Below are 18,752 nucleotides of genomic sequence, written 5' to 3'. Positions count from 1 at the left end.
CATTTTTTTCTTCCTGAGTTAATGTTTACATTGAATAGGTCCTGTACAAACTCGTGGAGGAAAAGACAGAAAAGGGAAGTAGTGTCACTCGGGCCTTTGTGTGTGTCCATCGCAGGCAGCTGGGTTTTCATCCGTGTGGCAGCCCGTTGCATGGAACCTACTCTCCGGGCAGAAAGCAGAGAACAGGGCAACTGCCATGATCCTAGCTGCACTGTCAGAAAAGCTTAGTCCTGTGTGAGCGCATTTCCTTAGAGCCGGGTGTAAGACTGTTGAGGTGCTCTGCCCTGCCGGAACAGCCTTTGCTTCTGGAATAGACTGTGCCAGCTCTCCTACCAGGTGAAAATGATGTGTGATGGCGTGAAAGCTCTCCGTTGTCACTGTTTGCACTGTCCTTACAGACAGAGAATGTTCTGGCCCTTCACTTAAAAGCCTAAATGTTCGGTGCTTGGCCAAGAAGCAAAGGGATATGATGAAATTGTAAGTGCGGGGTAGTGGCCCCTAGCACTCTGGAGGCACAGACAGGGGAATGGAGAGTTCTAGGCCATCCTGGACTATGTAAAAAGACTTTGTTTCCAAAAACAAAACAAAACAAAACAAAACAAAACAAAAAAACCAAAAAAAGAAAACAAAGAAAAAGCACTGCTTAGAAAGGACAGGGATCCAGGGATCTTTGGGATGGCTGCCCCATTTAGGGAGCCGTGTGGGTGTATGTGTGTGTGTGAGTGTGTATGTCTGTCGTATGTGTGTGTGTCTGTGTGGTGTGTGTGTGTGTGTGTGCGAGTGTGTGTCTGTGTGATGTGTGTGTGTGTATGTGAGTGTGTGTGTGTGTGTGAGTGTGTCTGTGATGTGTGTGTCTGTGTGACTGTGTGTGTCTGTGTGATGTGTGTGATGTGTGTGTGAGTGTGTGTGTGTGTGTGTGTGTGTGTGTGACTGGCTGGTCTCTCCCTCCTCGATTAGGCTGGTGTCTTTTCCCAGCAGGTTGGAATGACTGATGTGTCTGTGGCCCCCACAGCGCAGCATGCTAAGGTTTCATTCTGCAAACCCCCGGGGATGAGAGATCTGCAATTATTTGTTAGCATTTCGGGAAACATCACTGGGCCGCGCTGAGCAACTGAGGGGTTTTGACATTTAAGGGAGGGCTGTGGGGGAGTTGAGCACCCCACTCTCACCCAACAGAGACAGAATTAACAGTGTGCCTCTACTTAATGGAATGGGCTTCTTCCTACGTGGTGGCACAGCCTGACGGAGAGGTGGGGAAATGGGAAATGGGTGTCACTTTACATCCGTCTGGGTTTGGCAGTTGGCTAGCATGGCCTTGAGCTTGTGCTTTGGATATGCCTGTGTCCTCTGCAACCAGCAGGTGCATAGCACAGGTGCTGCATACTGTCCACCTGTTAAGCGTACATAAAACTTCAGAATTCAGCACATTATTTTCTGCCTTCAAATTCACAACGAATTCACCGTCTAGGTATGCTGTATAAAACTGGAACTCAGAAACTAGGTTAGAAACGAACAGAAGACAGACAATTTCTGTTAGAATGTGTGTATGTGTGTCTGTGTGAATGTCTGCATGTAAACACGTGTACATGGATGCATGTTTACATGTGGGTATGTGTATATGTAGGGATTTGTGTATATGTGTATGTATGTGGTGTATGTGTATTTCTGTGTACATGTGTATATGTATGTGTGCATATGTATGTATGAATTTGTATCTGTATATAGGGCTATATATAAACATGCTCTGTAGCAGCCAGGTAGGTATAGGGGTAGATGTCCATTCTAGGTCTGTGTGCAATGTCTGGCCTAGAACCCCTCCCAAAGTCCTTCCACCCTTAGTTGTAGGAGGAAGACCTGGGTGAGCATGAACAATCATTTCACAATTGTATGTTGAAGCCATGGAGGCAGAATACGTCAGTTCCTAAGTGGTCAAAGCAGTAGCGTGTTTGAGAGGAGGGTGTCCTTGCTTCATAGCGCTGGGGTAGCACAGGTTAGAGTCTTACTGTGACTCTCAGAACACAGGCCTGGAGACAGAAACAGCAGGTGCTGCTGCGGTGAGCTGGTGAGGACAGAGCGACAGACCGTAGCACTGTAAGCCACTCATTGAGGGCCCAGCTCTTCCCTTCTGGGAATGGACCCTGGGGAAGCAGATATGTGGCAGGCCTACAGCAACACTGGCTAAGACCAAACCCCGGGATGGAGCCTGTTGATGTCCGTAGGATAAAACCCTAAGAGTGCCAGACTCACAGTAGGATAAACAGCAGTGCAGACAGATACACCCCTGTCTCCCTCGCTGGTGCCGTGGTGCTGACATCTGCGTGAGTCAGAGGAGCCCCAGGAAAGTAGAACACAAGGCAGAGAATTTACAGCTCCAAGTAGACAAAACCAGCTCTGGTCTGGAGGTGTCCTGTGGTGACCACAGAGGAACAGTGCTGACAGGATGGATGTACCACAGAAGGGATTTATCAGATTGGCTTACAGGATGTGATCTGGGCAGTCCCATGGTGGCTGTCTTCAGAACTCGGTAGCCCATTAGCCCACGAGGCTGGATGCCTCCACTGTTTTAACCTGGTGCTAAAGGCCTGGAAGATTCCTGGGGCATCCCTGGTCTTTAGTACATGTTAGAAGCTGGGTTCTGATATCCACAAAGGAATGTAGCAAAGATAATGAGGCGAAAAGCAAAGCTTTCCCCTCACACTGCCTTTTTTTCTGATCGCCACTGGAAGGTAATGCCCACAGTTAGGATTATCTTCCCACTTCAAATACCCTGATCTAAAAAAATCCCTCACAGGTATGCTGAGTGACTTCTGTCTTAGTTGCTTTCAGATCCATTCAGGCTGACAAACACCGTTAACATCCCAGTTTCCTTAAACATTTTGTTTACGTTCTGACTGCTGAGCCACAGTTGTCCTGAGAGATTATGGTGGAAATGACTTTATTCCTCTTTTAAAAACATGAAAAACCCAGTCTCTTTCACAGGTACCCATCATGCCAACCTCCCTTGATGGCTACGGATTGAATCAACAAGTAATCAGCCCATAAACCATAAGCCAGTGACCTCCCCATTCTTCTGTTTCCCCTGTGGAGATGTAGGTGTGAGGGGCAGAGGCCTCAGGCCGAAGAGGAAGTGTGGAGATGTCAAGGCCCTTTGACCTTTCCTCCTCATTCTGTCTGACTCCTCAGTGGGCATTCCTGAGCCAGTGGTCTCTTCTTACCACAGGACAGTGCTGGGCTGGTTCTTGTGGCACTCCTGTCTGGACTTGTTTTGCAAGAAGCCCACTCACTGTTCAGTGTTACTGTAGCACTGGCAACCAGGAAGCCAGCAGTAGGTGGGACCTGGCGGATGCTGCTGTAGATGGGAGGCTGGGCCAGCAATGGACTAACTACAGGCACATACAGGATACCTTTCGCTCTGTCCAGCAACATTCAGGAAAGTGCCAAGAGGGTTCTCATGAAAAAGGTCAGGCTTGGAGGGTATAGGAGAGGGTCTTTAGTACTCCCTGAGTACTGTTGACTCTGATGCCTCTTGGGTTGTGGCTTGCCCACAGATCAGGTATGGAAAAATGGAGGGAGGCCTGCAGAATGGATTTTGGGGTGGGGGTAGGGGGATGGCTTCAGGAAGCATGGTGACAGGGAGTTGAAAACAAAGGGCGCTTTTGGAGGTAGTGAGCTGTTCCCACGTGACTTCCCACTTTCCCTCCTGAGAGCAGGTGTTCCTGGCTCACTTCTGGAGTCTTAGGTGCAGCACGGAGCCCTCTATGCCTAGAGTTCTGGTCTGCAGCCGGTGCTTGCAGGCACCAGAAATGTCCGAGAGGAATGGCAAAGCATTCGTTCTACTTCCTCACGTCCTGTGCTGGTGAAGGGGATGGGACCTCCACACGGTCATATTTATTCTTCAGGGATCTTATTTTCATTCTATCCCCCCTCCTCCTCCTTCTCACCCTCCTCCTGCTCCTCTTTCTTTCTTTTCCATTTTCAAAGGCTGACATGGCTGGGCATATATGCAGATGTTAAAAACAAAGAATCTCCCCCCCCCCCACACAGAGGGTACCTGAAGATGGGTAATGCTGTGATTTGGAAATAGCTTCGAGTTTCAATCTCATCTCTGCACCCTAAGCATTGACTGAGAGCTCATTCCTAGCCAGGTTTAAGAAATTGTAGGCTGATCCTTTGTGCAAAGACCTAGAAAAGGTTTATTATTTTTTGTTTATATGTAATGTGTATATGTGCCTGTGTGTTTATGTGCATGGGCTTTTAGATGGTGGTAGCAGACAGAGGGCATCAGATCCCTTGGAACTGTAGTAACAGTAGTTGCGAGTTGCCTGATGTGAGTGCTTAGAACTGAGCTCAGGTCTTGTGCAAGAAAAGTGAGTGCTCTTCTACATTATCAGCCATCTCTCCAATAAAAGGACTTTCAGCATCCCAACATCCGGAGAGTCTTCACTTAGACCTTAGTGAAAACTCAGCCCTTGGAGTAGGCTTCAGATTTCAATTCTCAGGAGGGGAAAGAAACAGAATGGCTTGTCTGTGGTGACATCACACTGCTTGGCCCCATGCCAAGGACCACACTCTGGAGCTGAAGGCAGACAGATGCTCCAGTAAGGGTTAGAGATCTTGTCCAATAGACAGAACCACAGCAAAGGTGCTGGGGAGCAGACAATCACTGCCTGCCACTGTCCATTTACTAACATGTTTTTAAATGTTCAAACTTGGGACCCGTGGTTTTATGGCCATTCTGACAGGACTGTGCAGGTTTGTGGTCTCTTCTGAAATCTTCTCACATCCATATCTGCTGCTTTGTCCGGAGAATTCTACTCCAGGCTGTGGAACACCCAGGGGTAAACTACAAAGGTCCTTAGATTGGACCAGATGGTCTTTCAGCAGTCGGATGAAGAAATAAGATCGTCCCCGGCCCCAGCTAGCACAGTCTCTGTGAAATTAAATGGACAAAATGCTTGTGAACTCCCCTTTGCCATTCCTAGTTCTCACAGAGCTTTCCCCTCCAGTGGCCTAATAACTTTCTGAAAAGAATTAAAAGGCCTTTTATAAACAAGTAGTCCCACTTTATGTCACTCATATAAAGAGCAGCACGTGGGCCCTGCTCAGGTGCTTCACACACAGACATGCCTGGGTGCCTGTATTTCTACCGAATGCTTCATGCTGTCATGTCACTGTGCTGTTTATCCAGCACACGGTGGCATGGCAACTGATTGTACAAATGAACAAACAAGTTGGAGAAAGCTGATGATGGCTGAGGCCACAGTGGTGTGGCCGTGAGTGCCCCGTTCTAACGAGCTGGCGTGCTCCTCCACTGTCTATGTGTACAGCACACAGAGCAACGCCGTGGGTCATTTTGTGGGGGCAGTCAGCATTGCTGCTGGCTTTCTTCTATATGAGGTCACGCTTCGGTATGAGGTCACACCACACTGCCCATTTGTTACTTTGTGGTTGTGGCTATTCTCGTCTTGCTGTGTAAGCATGGGCCAGCCTCAAGTTTGAGATTTTTCCTGTGCCTCAGCCAAGGGCTAGGATTACAGGCCTCATACACTCTGCTCATTTTGTAGGTGAGAAAATGGGTTTAGAGAGGTAAATCTGCCCAGGTCACAGAGCTGGGATGAACTGAGGCTCAGATCCTCTCTTCTCCTTCCGTGCTGCATCTTTCAGTACTGACTTGATCTTTCATGCCTTCTTGTTAGAGAACAAGAGAGCAGAAGCCACCTGCTAAGTGACAAAGGGAAACATTTTTTCCTGACAGAGCACAGTCCTGTCTTTTCTCTTCTGAACCTCCCTGCTCTCCCCTCTTACACTCCCAAGAAAAGCCACGTTGATCTGTGGAGTCTGGTTTCTGGGATGATCCATGCTGTGTTAACTGTGCACTGAAGAAACCATTGGCTCTTTCAGGGGAGCGAGTGCCACCTGTGTGAGTAGATACCGTCACCCCTGCTGCTTCCCTGGTCTCCGTCCAGTCCATCTTTTACTTGGGAAAAGAGCTCGTGTGTCATCAGGACACTGCCCTTTATGAGGTTGAGGGCATCCCCCTGTTCTTGCCAAGTAGGCTGAATCTATATTGTAACCAATTACCTGGGCTGCAAGGTCAATGATCCGGCACTCCTCCATAATTCATGCCCCCCCCCAACCCCTTACACTGTGGTGTCCTTCACTAGAAATGCCCCTCTGCAACTGCTAAAGGCCCCTTTCAGGAGACAGAAGCTTACCTAAGGACCGTTAGCCTGCCCTTCTGGTGCTGGTCTGCAGTGACACAGATAGGGGCAGCCCACTGCGGACACCAAAGACAAGCAAGCACTGTGAGAAATCCCAGCTGCTCCATTGGGCTTGGATTCCCTTGCTTCTCCCACTGTCCTGGCTGCAAATCTGTACTCAGCTCCCTTCCCAGTCCTTCATGCCAGCACCTTTCAGGGAGGCTGGGACAGAAAGCTGTGGAGTCTTTGATCCTGGACAGGCTCTACCAAGTCACATTCCCTGTTTCACAATGTTGGATGGCAGAGTGTGCGCTCAGGGACTCTTGGTTCTGCAGAGAACCAAGAAGCTCTTTCCTACAGATGAAGATCAAGATAGAACCATTTTTGGCTAGCTGTATATGCTGATTGAATGAGGGTCCCCCGTGAGCCCAGGGCTGGCTGCTCTAGGAGAGCCTGACCCATCCCCACCCCTGGGAGTGGTGGTGGCAAGTTGTCATGTCTTTTCTTGATCTTGTCTCTAATCAGCTTCCTGGTCAACATCTTGCCCTGCTTCATTCTCAGATTTACAAAGGATTATCTTAGTTCAGTCTTGAAGCTCTCTCAAGGGAGAGAAATTGAAACCCACATACACGTGCTCAGAGAGAGTACCAAAGTCCTGTCATTTGCAGTCAAAAGAGGGAAAGCTTTGATTCATCATAGCTACATGTGGTGGCGCAAGGATGTGTCAACACAGGAGCTCTGTGAGAAGCTGGTCCCTGAAGGTGGGGCAAGCCAGGAAGCAATGGGAGGCTCAGGGTCAGCGATACAGAGCGGCCAGTTCTGATTCTTACCAAGGTAGACCTTGGCGCCTGAAGCCACAGAACACGCTCACATTCCCTGGTGGGAGAAAAGTAGATGGGGATAAGAAGGTACCTGCCTTAGATAGCACCTGGCAGGGGTGTTCCAGGATGTCCAGTTGTCCTTCTGGCCTCCTGGGATGTGGGCTATGGTCTCTCAGTGTCTAAGGCAGCAGCTGGGAACTAGCAGGAAGAGCTGGGATGTGGAGAGCTGCCTCCTGCCTTCCAAAAGCCTCTGAATTACTTATTTCGGTGTCTCCCAACACATTTTTATTGTTTTTCAAGAAACGCCAATTCCAGAGGCAAATAATTCTGAGACTTCTGGAAGGCAGGAGGCAGCTCTGCATGTCCCAGCTCTTCCTGCTGCTTTCTAGCTGCTGCCTGAGACACATGAGAGACCATAGCCCACAACCCAGGAGGCCAGAAGGACAACTGGACATCCTGGATCACCCCTGCCAGGTGCTGTCTAAGGCAGGTACCTTCTTATTCCCATGATGGAATTGTATGAAAGAAGGAGGAGATAGAAAGACCTGGAGGGGACAGCAGCCCCAAAAGGAGACCAACAGAGCCAAAAATAACCTGAGCTCTGGGAACCCTGCAGAAACTGATACCCCAACCAAGGACAATGCATGGAGAAAGAGGACCTAAAACCCCAGCTGAGATGTAGCCCATAGACTCAGTATCCAACTGGGGTCCATAGTAAAGGGAACAGGGGCTTTCTCTGGCATGAACTCAGTGGCTGGCTCTCTGATTACTGCCCCCTGGCCTGGCCTTGCCAGGCCACAGAGAAAGACAATGCAGCCCGTCCTAATGAGACATGATAGACTAGGGTCAAATAGAAGGTGAGGAGGTCCTCCCTAACAGTGGACTAGGGGAGAAGCACAGGGGGAGAAAAGGAAGGAAGGAGATGAGGGGCAGGGCCACAGCTGGGATACAAATTGTAATAAATTACAATAATAAAAAAGAAGAAAAGTATATATAAAGACAAAAAAATGCCAGCAATTGAAATGATATCATAGAGTTGTCTTTGCCTTTAATGGAAGTGTCAATCTCTCTTTCAGACTCAGAGTTACAGCTGAAAAGAACTGTAACAAATCATCTTTGCTGAGGGGCACTGGTTTAGTCACATTTCTGAGCAGAGATTGTTTTGTCTGATAGGCCAAGCAGGTGGTGATGTGGGAGAAGTTGGTTTCCAACACAGTTCCAATGCATTGGAAGCAAAGGGACCCTGCCTCCGATTTGTAAGAACTGTGTCCATACTGCGCAACATCAACACCTTTCTCCACAAAGCAACAAATGGGCAGTGTGGTGAATGCATGGCCCTCACACAGATGGGAAACGGTTCAGTAGAAACACAGGCACCCACAGCATGTCTATAGGAAGCAAGCTCCTGAGATTTCCTCAGCCTGTGTCCCTCACTGTCCCAAGAGCTTCACACTCCTTAGATCTGTCGGTGGTCTGTGTCCCTCTACAAAAGACAAGTCTATGCTTTTCCCTCCCATAACCAGACTCAAGTTGAAACCAAGGATTTGGCTTCCTATTGCTTTGTACCCCGTCCATACCTTGTGGCTCCAACACTCATTGTGCCGATAAGGAGACCGAGGCTGTTTTTGGGGTGCATACATTGTCAATATGTTGGGGTAAAGGTCTTTCACACTTAGCTGCAGAACCTCAGAAATGGGGACTCTCCCATGCTGCCAGGGTTACCATTTCAGGTGATAGCTCCCCTTGGTGTCAGCTCATTTGTGTAATTTAACTAGAACATGAAAATGCACTTTGAACTTATTAAAATGGAAGGATGGAGCTGCTTTCCTCAACTGATGCTAATCATTGGGCAGGGTGTTGTAATTCCATTCTTTATTTTCCTCTTGTAGGTTCAATAAATGAAAAGTTGCCTCAGCGAGAAGGTGCTGGAAAAGCAGGTAACTATCTTAAAGTGGATTTGTGTGATGGTATATATGATTTGATATGATTGTACCTTGAAATGACTCTCAAGTTATAGCTGAAATGTGTTGGAAACTGTTGCCCAGATCTTCCAGAAACATGGACCCAGCCCTGCCTTCAGCTAGTCCCCTGGGGGTCAGGCAGTACAGTCGGGGGGTGTTAGCTACAGCTTGTGTGGGGGCCCCTGAGAGCAGCTCAGGACCACAGTGGGTACGTTGTCTTCAACTGTGGGTGTGCCAGAGAGCACTGTAGTGTAGGAAGAGAACTGTGATGTAGCAGGTGGGTAATACTGTGGGTGTGGCAGATTCAAATGCTACTGTGGGTCTATGAAGACCACTATGGGCATGCCAGGCTGAGAATGTAAGGGAATCCATTCAACTGTAGGTGTGCCAGGCACTACCGTGGGCCTGTCATGGTCCATGGAGGTGTACTGAGTTCTATTGTAGGTGTGTTGTGTGACTTGGGGAGCGTCAAGAGAGGTACTTGGCAAGAGAATAGAGGTTCAGTATTTTGGCCTCTCACACGTTCCAAGCCAGAAGTTACTGAGGACACTGTGATGTGTGTCTATCTGTGAGGAGGCTAACGCTCTCTCTACAACATACGCTCTTCAGAGCAAGAGAGAATTGGTTGACTTCTTTCTTTGGGGGCCCCTTTATGACTAAATGTATCTTCTTCTGGGCTGTAACCTGCCTACTGAGACAACTTGGGAAAATCTGCTCCTTTGTTCCTTGACCTTCCTCAGTTTCCCCCTCAGTCCCTGTAACACACATTTTGCTTTTAATCTTTGGAGTGATTTTCAAGACGAAATGAATTTTTTTTAATATAACCATAGGCATTTCTCTTCCTTTTCCTGTGGGTTATAGTGTAATAAACCTGACAAAAAGAAGTGGTATAAAATCAAGACAAGCAGAGCTGAGTTTACTCAACCCATTCCTGAGGCACAAATTGAAAATCTGTTGGCCAGGAACTGGGCTTCCTGCCCTGGAAGAAATATCTTTGTACTGTTATGATACATGCATGGGAAAAGTACAGAGAGTCCCGTGGCAGATGCAGAGAGGCCTGGGGTAGATACAAAGAGGACTACAGCATCCACAGAAGTTTGAGATATACTCAAAGGAGCCCCAAACAGACGTGGTCATTGATCATTCAGTCTAGAGAACACTTGAAGGTTTACAGGAGGATGGTTTTGTGGTACAGTATATACTTGAGGAGGGACCATGAGTTAGCTTTGGGAAGAAAACAGAACAGTGTCCAGCTGGAACAGGAAGGCAAAGAGGGCATGGTTTGCACTTAGAAGGAAGAAGTGAACTCTTTGGCTTCCATCCAGTCTATATGATAATGGTTAGGAAACAAGAAGTGACAGTTTGTGGATAGAACGTTAGCCTAATGCTGAGAGGAGGGAGAAGCAGAGGACTCTGCTGCCAGCTAGCATCTCCTTATCAGGATGCTCACAAGGTCCACCAGATGACACTCTGGGGAGTTGGGGTGTGTGTACAAAATGAATTCAAGAACAAGCAGGCCTCTGGGGCTGAACTCCACCGCTCTCTGGAGAGGCACCCAACAGAAAGGATTGCTAATGAAGCAACAATCCAGGTTTAGAGAAAAAAGGGAGACATGGCAGAAACATGGAGGGAAAGTATAAGCTTCCCCACTCTCTAGGCTGTGTCCTGTAGGCATAAGGCTATTGTGTAATTCAAATGCTTAACCATAATGGTGTCCTCAATTTAGGCTGAGTTAGAGCTTCCAATGGGTGTGTGGCACTGTGAGACACAGCACTCCAAGGGCAGGTAGGGCAGAGAACCAACCACACAGGAGCCTGAGCTAGACGGGCAGGGCCTGGGCACAGCTCTACTTTCAGGCTGGGCATCAACAATTCCCACCTCATTGTGGGCAGCCAGACCTGCATTCAGTGAGCAGGGACCCTGTAATTTTGGAAATGGCTCACGAGGGTTCCCTGATCCTCATCAATACACACCAACAAAACTGTTTTTTGTTTTTGTTTTTTTTTTTTGCCAAAACTCCAGGAGCCTTACACCTGTCATTTAAAGGCTTCTCCTATGAGCTTTTAAGATTTTTAGTATATTAAATTTTGGTATACATGCATTATTATTATCATTTTATTTTCTTAGAAAAATGAGAATGAAAATGAAAAATAAAATGAAGTGAAACTTTTCTTAGAAAATAAAATAGTTCAACAGTAGATTTCCCCATGTCATTGTCACTGAAAACATTAGGCTTACGTGTTCCATATAAGTCATATTGAGTTTTTGATGTTTGGACACCAAAGTTTTTTTTTTTTCAAGAGATTATTAAAGATTAAAGGTTTCAGAAACAAATCCCCTTTGCTGTCCTATAATCCCGGTGTGGGGCCTCTAGACAGCTGGAGGGTACAGTGGGGTCATAGCTAGCTGGATCTGTTGGCCAGCCCCTGTCTTTATGCTGATTCTGAAATGACTGTAGATATCACAATGTCTGTGGCAGACTGGAATGAAAACAGTAGGGAGAGAGTCGGAGATTCCAAGTGCCCCAACCACTGTTATGTCAAGGTGCTCTGACCCTAAGGGTCACAGGAATCTAAGAGGAGGTGGTCAGTAAATTCAGCGATGACCATCCTCCAGGAGACAGGGCCATTCCTCCCAGTGTCCATCCTGCCTTCCCACTGACCTCTTCACTAGCATGACCCTTCCCACACTGCAGCCCCCCTCCCATGCACAGTACTCCTGAGGGTCCTCTCCGCCTCCACTGCTAAGTGGCTGGAAGCACATGAGGGGAAAGGGAGGTTTGCTGGTCCATGCTGTGGCTGCTGAAGTGGTCCCTGCCTAGCAACATACGCAGGAAGGGGGTTTCAGCTCCCACAATGACCGCTGTGGGTGTCCATCTTCTTCCCAGCCACATGGCCTTTTAGGGCCTCCTGCTCATGGTTTTTCCACTTTACTCCCCTACAATGGCCACTGCCTCGATGGGTGAGGCCTCCTGCGTGGGTGTTGGCTTTCACAATCCCGTAGCATTTGAGAGTGAGAGCCTCTAAAGTAGCAGGTCAATGTTGACCCCTGGGTCCCTGGGTCCCTGGGTCCCTGGGTCCCCGGGTGCTGGCTTTTGCTCCATGCTGGGCTGTGTTGGGAGGTTCTGGGGGTGGTTTGCTAATCCTGGGCTCCAGCCTGGATGCGCACTTACTTAGCTTACTCTCATAATTGTAGTCTCCTTGCAAATCTTTTCCGTTCTGAATTCAGATGATGCGGCAGCCCCAGCATTGGAGACTCAGCCTCAAGGAGATGAAGAAGGTGAGCTGTTGGTGGGGAGCAGCGAGAAATAGTCAGGGATTGGGAAGTGGTACCAAGCCACTATGGGTACCACGCCATTCACAACCTAGACACACAAAGGATTCTGCCTGCTGTTACTCACTTGTGGCTTTAGAGAGGCATTCTACACATAGAAAGGTCAGAAAGCAGAGATGGGTCAAGTGATATCAAAGTGTGCTTCTATAGGATGTGCAGGTCTGGAGATGGAGACCAGAACGAGGACCATTCTGTGTATGATATGCCAGGTCCTTTTTGGAGAGTCTCCAAAACACACACATTCAGTGCAGAGAATGACACCCCGGTGCTGTGCTTGACTCCAGACTTGAGTTCACGTGGGTGTCAAGAAATCAGGTTGTTGTCCAGAGTGGGCTGGCTACGTGCGGCCATTTCCAGTGTCACAAGGCACCATTACTTTTTCTGGTGATTATACAATTGCCTTGGGGCTCTGCTGAGAATACCTTGGTAGCCATTTTATTAATGGAAATGTATGCATTCAAATTTTTCAAAAACGTGTGATAACATGTGCCATTTCCCTACTAACGTATCTTGTCTTTATGACAACCATGACAAGGATAGATCTCTGATGCTTACCTTTAATGGATTGTCTGTGACATCAGTCATGTTCTCGGGTCAAATGGAATCAGGCTTTGGGGAAAATATATAAAGAATGCACATTATGAAACAATGACAAAGACTGGAGTACAGAATCCTACATGCTTTCCAAAGACCAGCATGGGCCAGTGTGGACTGGGTTGTTCCGGGCCCTGCCGTATTAACTCTCCAGCCTGTAGAACCCCACTCCACCCATAAGAGTGCAGGGCTGCTTGTCTTGCATGGAAGGGGGTTCAAACCCAGGCAATGTGCAGGGTCTGTGTTCTTAGGACCAAATAATGACCCTGTCATGTATAGTCAATCACCTTTTTAAATCAATATTAAGGGGATACTTTCTTCAACAGGATTATGTGAAAGTTACATTTTAAATATTTTATTTTGTGTTGAATCATTCAACTATGTGAGAACCTCATGTTACATGAGTAACTGTTTTACTACATGGGATGTGTTTGTGCGTTAGGCTGCTTCCTCCCTCTCCCTCCCTCTCTTTATCTCCACTCCTGACGATGCTGAAGAGCATCCTGTGTACTAGGTAAGCTACCACACCACTGAGCTACATGATCAGCACACACTGGAGTGCTTTATAACACTTAAAACCTGTCTTCATCAAAACAGATTTTGGTTACATTTTTGAATTAAAAACATGTCTTTTGAATGAGATGCACAGAGAGGACCTAGACTAGACCCTTTGCTCAGATGTGGCCGATTCGCAGCTCAGTCTCCATGTGGATCCCTAGTGAGGGAGCAGGGGCTGCCTCTTTCATGAACTCAGTTGACTGCTCTCTGATCACTCGCCCCTGGTGATGCAGCCTTGCCAGGCCATGGAGGAAGAGGATCCAGGCAGTGTTGATGAGACTTAACAAGATATGAGCAGATGGCAATAGTGGAGAACTCCCCCTTTCAGTGGACTAGGGGAAGGGGATAGAAGGGAAGAGGGAGGGAGGGTGAGAATGGGGGTGTTGAGGGAGGGGGCTTCAATGGGGATATAATATAATGAATAAATTGTGAAGTTTGAAAACCCAAGTATTTTTAAAAAAATCTATATTGTTTCCTTTGTCATGTGAATTTAACCATTCCTTTAACTGCTTCTTTTTCCAAGGAGCAATGTACCTTTATTTGCCATACTGAGCGGGGTTGGAGAAGGCAGGGCTTGCTAAACTCCTTAGCTGAGGGACGCCATGCTCCCTGACGAACTGTTCTTCTTGTTGTTTCTCTAGATATTGCATCACGTTACCCTACACTCTGGACTGAGCAAGTTAAGAGTCGGCAGAACAAGACTAATAAAAATTCAGGTAAGCTGTCGCCCATTGGCAGTCTATAAGGGGGTATTCAGTTTGGGAGTTTTACCTTCTGGAGGTTGTTTTTTTTTTTTTTTTTTTTTTTTTTTTTTTTTTTTTTTAAAAAAAAAACTTTTTTTGTTAGATTCTCTGTGTTCTCTGAAGGAAGCCTGTGCAGCTGCGTGGTGGGCTGTGCTTTCAGGCTCCGTGGGGCGGTTGGTGGTGAGCGCTCTTTTTGAGGCGGTCTCTGAGCTGTCTGAACACTTGGCTGTTTTAGGTTAAAGCCTCCAGGTGTATGGAGCGTACCTGTTGTGGAACAGTAGACACAGGACTGATCTTTACTGCTTGGACGTTTTGTAGACAAGCCACGAAGCTTGTTAGGGAAGCTCCTGGTTTCGGGAGTTTACGGAGCTCGCTGGGTGGGTGTCCTGCTTGTTTCTTCTGGCCATTTGTAGAATCTGAATCTGTCCTCTGGGTTAGTGGATAGGCGGCCAAGGAAGGTCAGGGTGACCACAGGAATTTCCTGGCATTGACCTTGAGCACAGAGATGAGAGGCAGGCAGCCACTCCCAAGGGCATTCTGGCACAGAGTGCTGCTCTCTGGGCTGTATGCTTCTTTCAAAGTGTGTTTTTAATATAATACAGTATAGATTTGAGAGTGTCACAGCCCAGGATAGGAAGACTCTAAGTGCCTCCATATATAGCATGAAGAGGACTGGCTGTGAGAAAGGCTGTGCCTGGTGTCGGACAATCTCACATCCTCAGGGACCCCTTGCTTGGGAAAGCTTGCTGACTTGGACTGCACAGGTGGGAAAGGAGGGGCCTTAATGATGCAATCGAAGACCAGTGGGGACTTGTAGAGTGAGGGCCACCCCATAATGGTCCCTGACCATTTCTTCCTGGTCCTGCCTCTGAATGGATGAACCTCACCTTGTCCCTGATGGAGACTTTCCCCCTTGACTTCTCTGAGACAGGGTACAACCGGAAGGTTTCTCTACCAGTTGTAAGTCTGCAAATAGCAGGGAGATTTAAAATAATTCCTTTTTTCCAGCAATGATTACCATAGGCAACCTTCCCTGTCGTTTTAGTTTTATTTCTGTTGCTGTGACCAATAGCAGCTTAGGGCAGGAACGAGTTTATTCAGCTTACAAATTCCAGCCCACCATTGACGGCAGGCACTCAAATGAGAAGTTGAAGGCAGGCCTGCTCACTGCTCCACACAGCAGTACCTCATGCCAAGGAACTCATCTCACAGCCAAAGCAGTGTGGCAGAACCAGGGAAGGTGCTGCTTGTTGGCTTGCAGACAGGCTTATACTATTTTATAAGAGTCCTGGATCATCTGCCTAGGAATGATGCCTCCCAAAGCAGACAGCCCTCCACTAATTAATAATCAAGATACTCCCCCACCAATATGCACGCAGGTGATATGAGCTAGGCTGAGGCTTTTTCCTCTCAAGTCACTCAAGTAAAGCTATCCAGAGCTCCTACCGTATAAAAAGTTGCCTGCATACGTCTCTCATAATCTTGAAAGCCAGGCTTTATTCAAAACTGTTGCCACACTTACAAACCTTATCTGAATCAGTCCTGTATCAAAGCAATTAACATATAAGAAAATAATCAAATTACTACCTGTTTCCAACTTACTGATTGACTGTTGGGTCTTGAGAGCGTCTCCTGGGAGAAGCACTATGGTTGTGACTGACTTTGATCTGAGAAACAGACAGATGACTGTAAATGCAGTCCCTGGCACTGTGTAATTTCAGGGTGCATTTTGTTACGGTCTGGGAAGAATCTCAACTCGGCCAGGTAGCATGAAGAACAAGCACACCACCTCTCAGCCACCATTGCCAAAGCGTTGGACCGGTTGTAACTAACCTTCAACAACTGAGCAAGAGTTCAGGGTACAGAGGACTGAAAAAAAAATGCCTGAGGAAAGTTCGGTTTACATAAGCCATTACGGTTTGTTTTAAATTTCTGTATGCGAGTACAATTCAAAACAGAGGCATTAAGTTGATTTATAGACATGGGCTGTGAAACTATTAGGTTTTGTTTGCGTTTAACTGTTTTCATCTACTTTCTGAGGGTCAAAAAAGTAGCTCCCACGTGGTATGTTCGGATGTTGAGAGTGGTGTGAGCTGCGGAGCTGGAGGACCTATGGCCTGATCATTGTTAGTAAAGGTGACCATCAGAAGATGTCTGTTTGGGTTTGATTTCTATTTCAAAAGCTGCCTTCACTTATAACCACCCTCGACAGAGAGATGTTTGTTTAACAAGTATTTACGGGATGGAAATAGATTGGCAACAGGGATTCATCCCGGGCTGACAAACAGCACCTACAAGAGCAGCAATTTGTGAGTTATTACTCTGTGTTTTGAATGTCGGCTTACCTTATTGCAAGTCTCACATGTTCCTTTACAGTAAATGTCAAACCGGAAATGCACAGCCTTCCCTTTATATGAAAAATATACACATAATCTAGCATTTCTACCACGAGTTGACACTGAAATAATACATGACTTTTAGTATAAAATCTGCAGGGTATTATGGAATATATTGTGAGGGAGGGTGAGTGCAAACAAAAAGGCTTTAGCATCTAGAGTAATAGCAGAAGCCATTCTTGTGAATAAAACACAAGGGCTTCCTATTTTATGAAAATTTACACATAGTAGTTACATAAAAATATTTATTTTTCTAAAGCAGTAGAATCTTGTCAGCTTGTGCCTTCATGGTACCATTGTCTTGTTAAGCAAGCGAAACAAAAACAAAAACAAGAACAAAAAAACAAACCACCAGACAAAACAAAACAATGGCAACAACAACAACAAAAAACTCCAAATAGATAAATAACTAAAAAAAATGGAGAGAGAATTTCAGTGCTGTTATATTTTGATTACTAGGCTTTTTCTTCTTGGTTGGTTCACCTAGTAAGAGAACCAGTTAGTGTACATTAAATTAATGAGTAAATTCTAAATTTGCTTTTTACTTAAGAATGCATTGTTGTTCAAAAATTTCCTGTCAATATACAACAGAAGGTGTTCATTTCTTTTCGGTCTTGAATCATCTTACTACATTACATTCTATGTTGGGGGTTGGTCTGGTGCTGCTGTGTATTCAAATGCTAAATCCAGGGCCCCAACATCTGGTTATAGTCCGTACAAGTAAATTCTCACGCACATCAAGCAATATTGTGTAAACTTTGCTCCCAATATCCTCTGATTGGTTAAGCAAATCTGTAGACAGCCAATTGAGGGGCAGAATAGAAACAGGCAAAACTTCCATGCCTGGGCTTGGGGTCTGAGGCAGACCATGAGGAGAGAAAGAAGTGGGGCAGAGAGAAGGAACAGATAGAGAAAGATTTGCTTTCAAAGTACCCACATTTAAACACTCTATGCCAACCAGCAGGTACCATTGGAGAATCTTGCCATAAGGAATGTTGAACATAGTTCAACATTATGTCAGTATTTTGTACAGCAGCCATTAGAAATAACTCATAAGCAATATCCTCAGTCCATAATTACCATTATGTGGATGATATTTGGCTGGCTTATTCTAACAGAGATCTTAGAAAATATGTTTGAGAAAGCAAATAGTCATAGTATATGATTTATTACAAGAGGTTTTAGATAGGTTTTAAATATTCTTTTAATTATGTGCTTATTAACACGCATATTTATTAAATGTATATGAATCTAGTCCACCTTCTTTACTGTCGTGTGTATACAGTGCTTTTCAAACCACTGCCTGCTCCTTTAAAAGCCAGTCTAGAATACTAAAGAGGAGGCTCAATTTTTCTCTCTTGCGTTGTCTTTTAACAGCCTCACAAAGTAAGTGTTATTCCTGAACCATGGGTACCAGTTTGTATGGTGTTTGTTGCAGTTTGAATGAGAATGGTCCACATAGGTTCCACATGTTTGAATGCTTGTTCTTCAGTTGATGGAACTGTTTGGAAAGGATTAGAAAGTATGGACTTGTTGGAAATGGCGTGTCACTGGGGGGTGGACTTCCAAGTTTTGAAGTCCTACACCATTCAAGTTGTCTCTCTGTTTGCCTCCTGGATGTTGTCTCGGCAAAGCTCTCAGCTACTGCTCTAGCACCATGCTTGCCTGCCTGCTGCCATGTTACCCACCATGATGGTCATAGACTCTACTTCCCTCTGAAACTGTAAGCAAGCCCCCAGTCAAATACTTTCTTCTAGAGGTTGCCTTGATCGTGGTTTCTCTTCACAGCAATAAAAAGGGACTAAGACAGGGTTTTATGACCCATTCTAAATAAGAAGCACACCTCAGAGTTCAAGCCTGAGTCTTGAGAGTTTAAGACACCGAGAGGACCCATCTGTGGGGAAATGACGGTCAGATCATGAGCATCTATCTGCACCTCTAGAGCCATGTGTAGTTGAACTAGGTGTTGAACACCTTGGGAGGAAAAAGAACCACAGAGATGTTAAGCCAGTCGCCTATCTCTGGGAAGAGAGATCTTTTAGTGCAGTGAGTGACTTGAAGACCTTCTCCAGTAAGGTTTTATTTGCACTTTGTACATATACTTGTACCAAAGCAAGCATCATCCTTTAGCAAACAGACAAACAAA

At 46.3% G+C, this 18,752-nt stretch overlaps 1 protein-coding gene across 2 annotated transcripts in view; it reads left to right on the top strand.

The window, feature by feature from the left end:
* Positions 1-18,752, top strand: part of Smoc2 (SPARC related modular calcium binding 2) — a 126,700-nt gene that overhangs the window by 52,504 nt on the left and 55,444 nt on the right. Inside the window, exons 5-7 of one of the 2 annotated variants that reach the window (XM_021644017.2) lie at positions 8,911-8,958; positions 12,211-12,261; positions 14,109-14,183. In XM_021644017.2, the coding sequence (XP_021499692.1) occupies positions 8,911-8,958; positions 12,211-12,261; positions 14,109-14,183 (174 nt within the window). Of the gene's footprint in view, positions 1-8,910; positions 8,959-12,177; positions 12,262-14,108; positions 14,184-18,752 lie in introns of both variants that reach the window. The other variant, XM_060373706.1, reaches the window with a different exon arrangement.

The sequence above is a fragment of the Meriones unguiculatus genome, chromosome 20, assembly GCF_030254825.1.
Source record: "Meriones unguiculatus strain TT.TT164.6M chromosome 20, Bangor_MerUng_6.1, whole genome shotgun sequence".
NCBI classification, from domain to species: domain Eukaryota; kingdom Metazoa; phylum Chordata; class Mammalia; order Rodentia; family Muridae; genus Meriones; species Meriones unguiculatus.
This window is presented reverse-complemented; position numbering and strand designations above follow the sequence as displayed.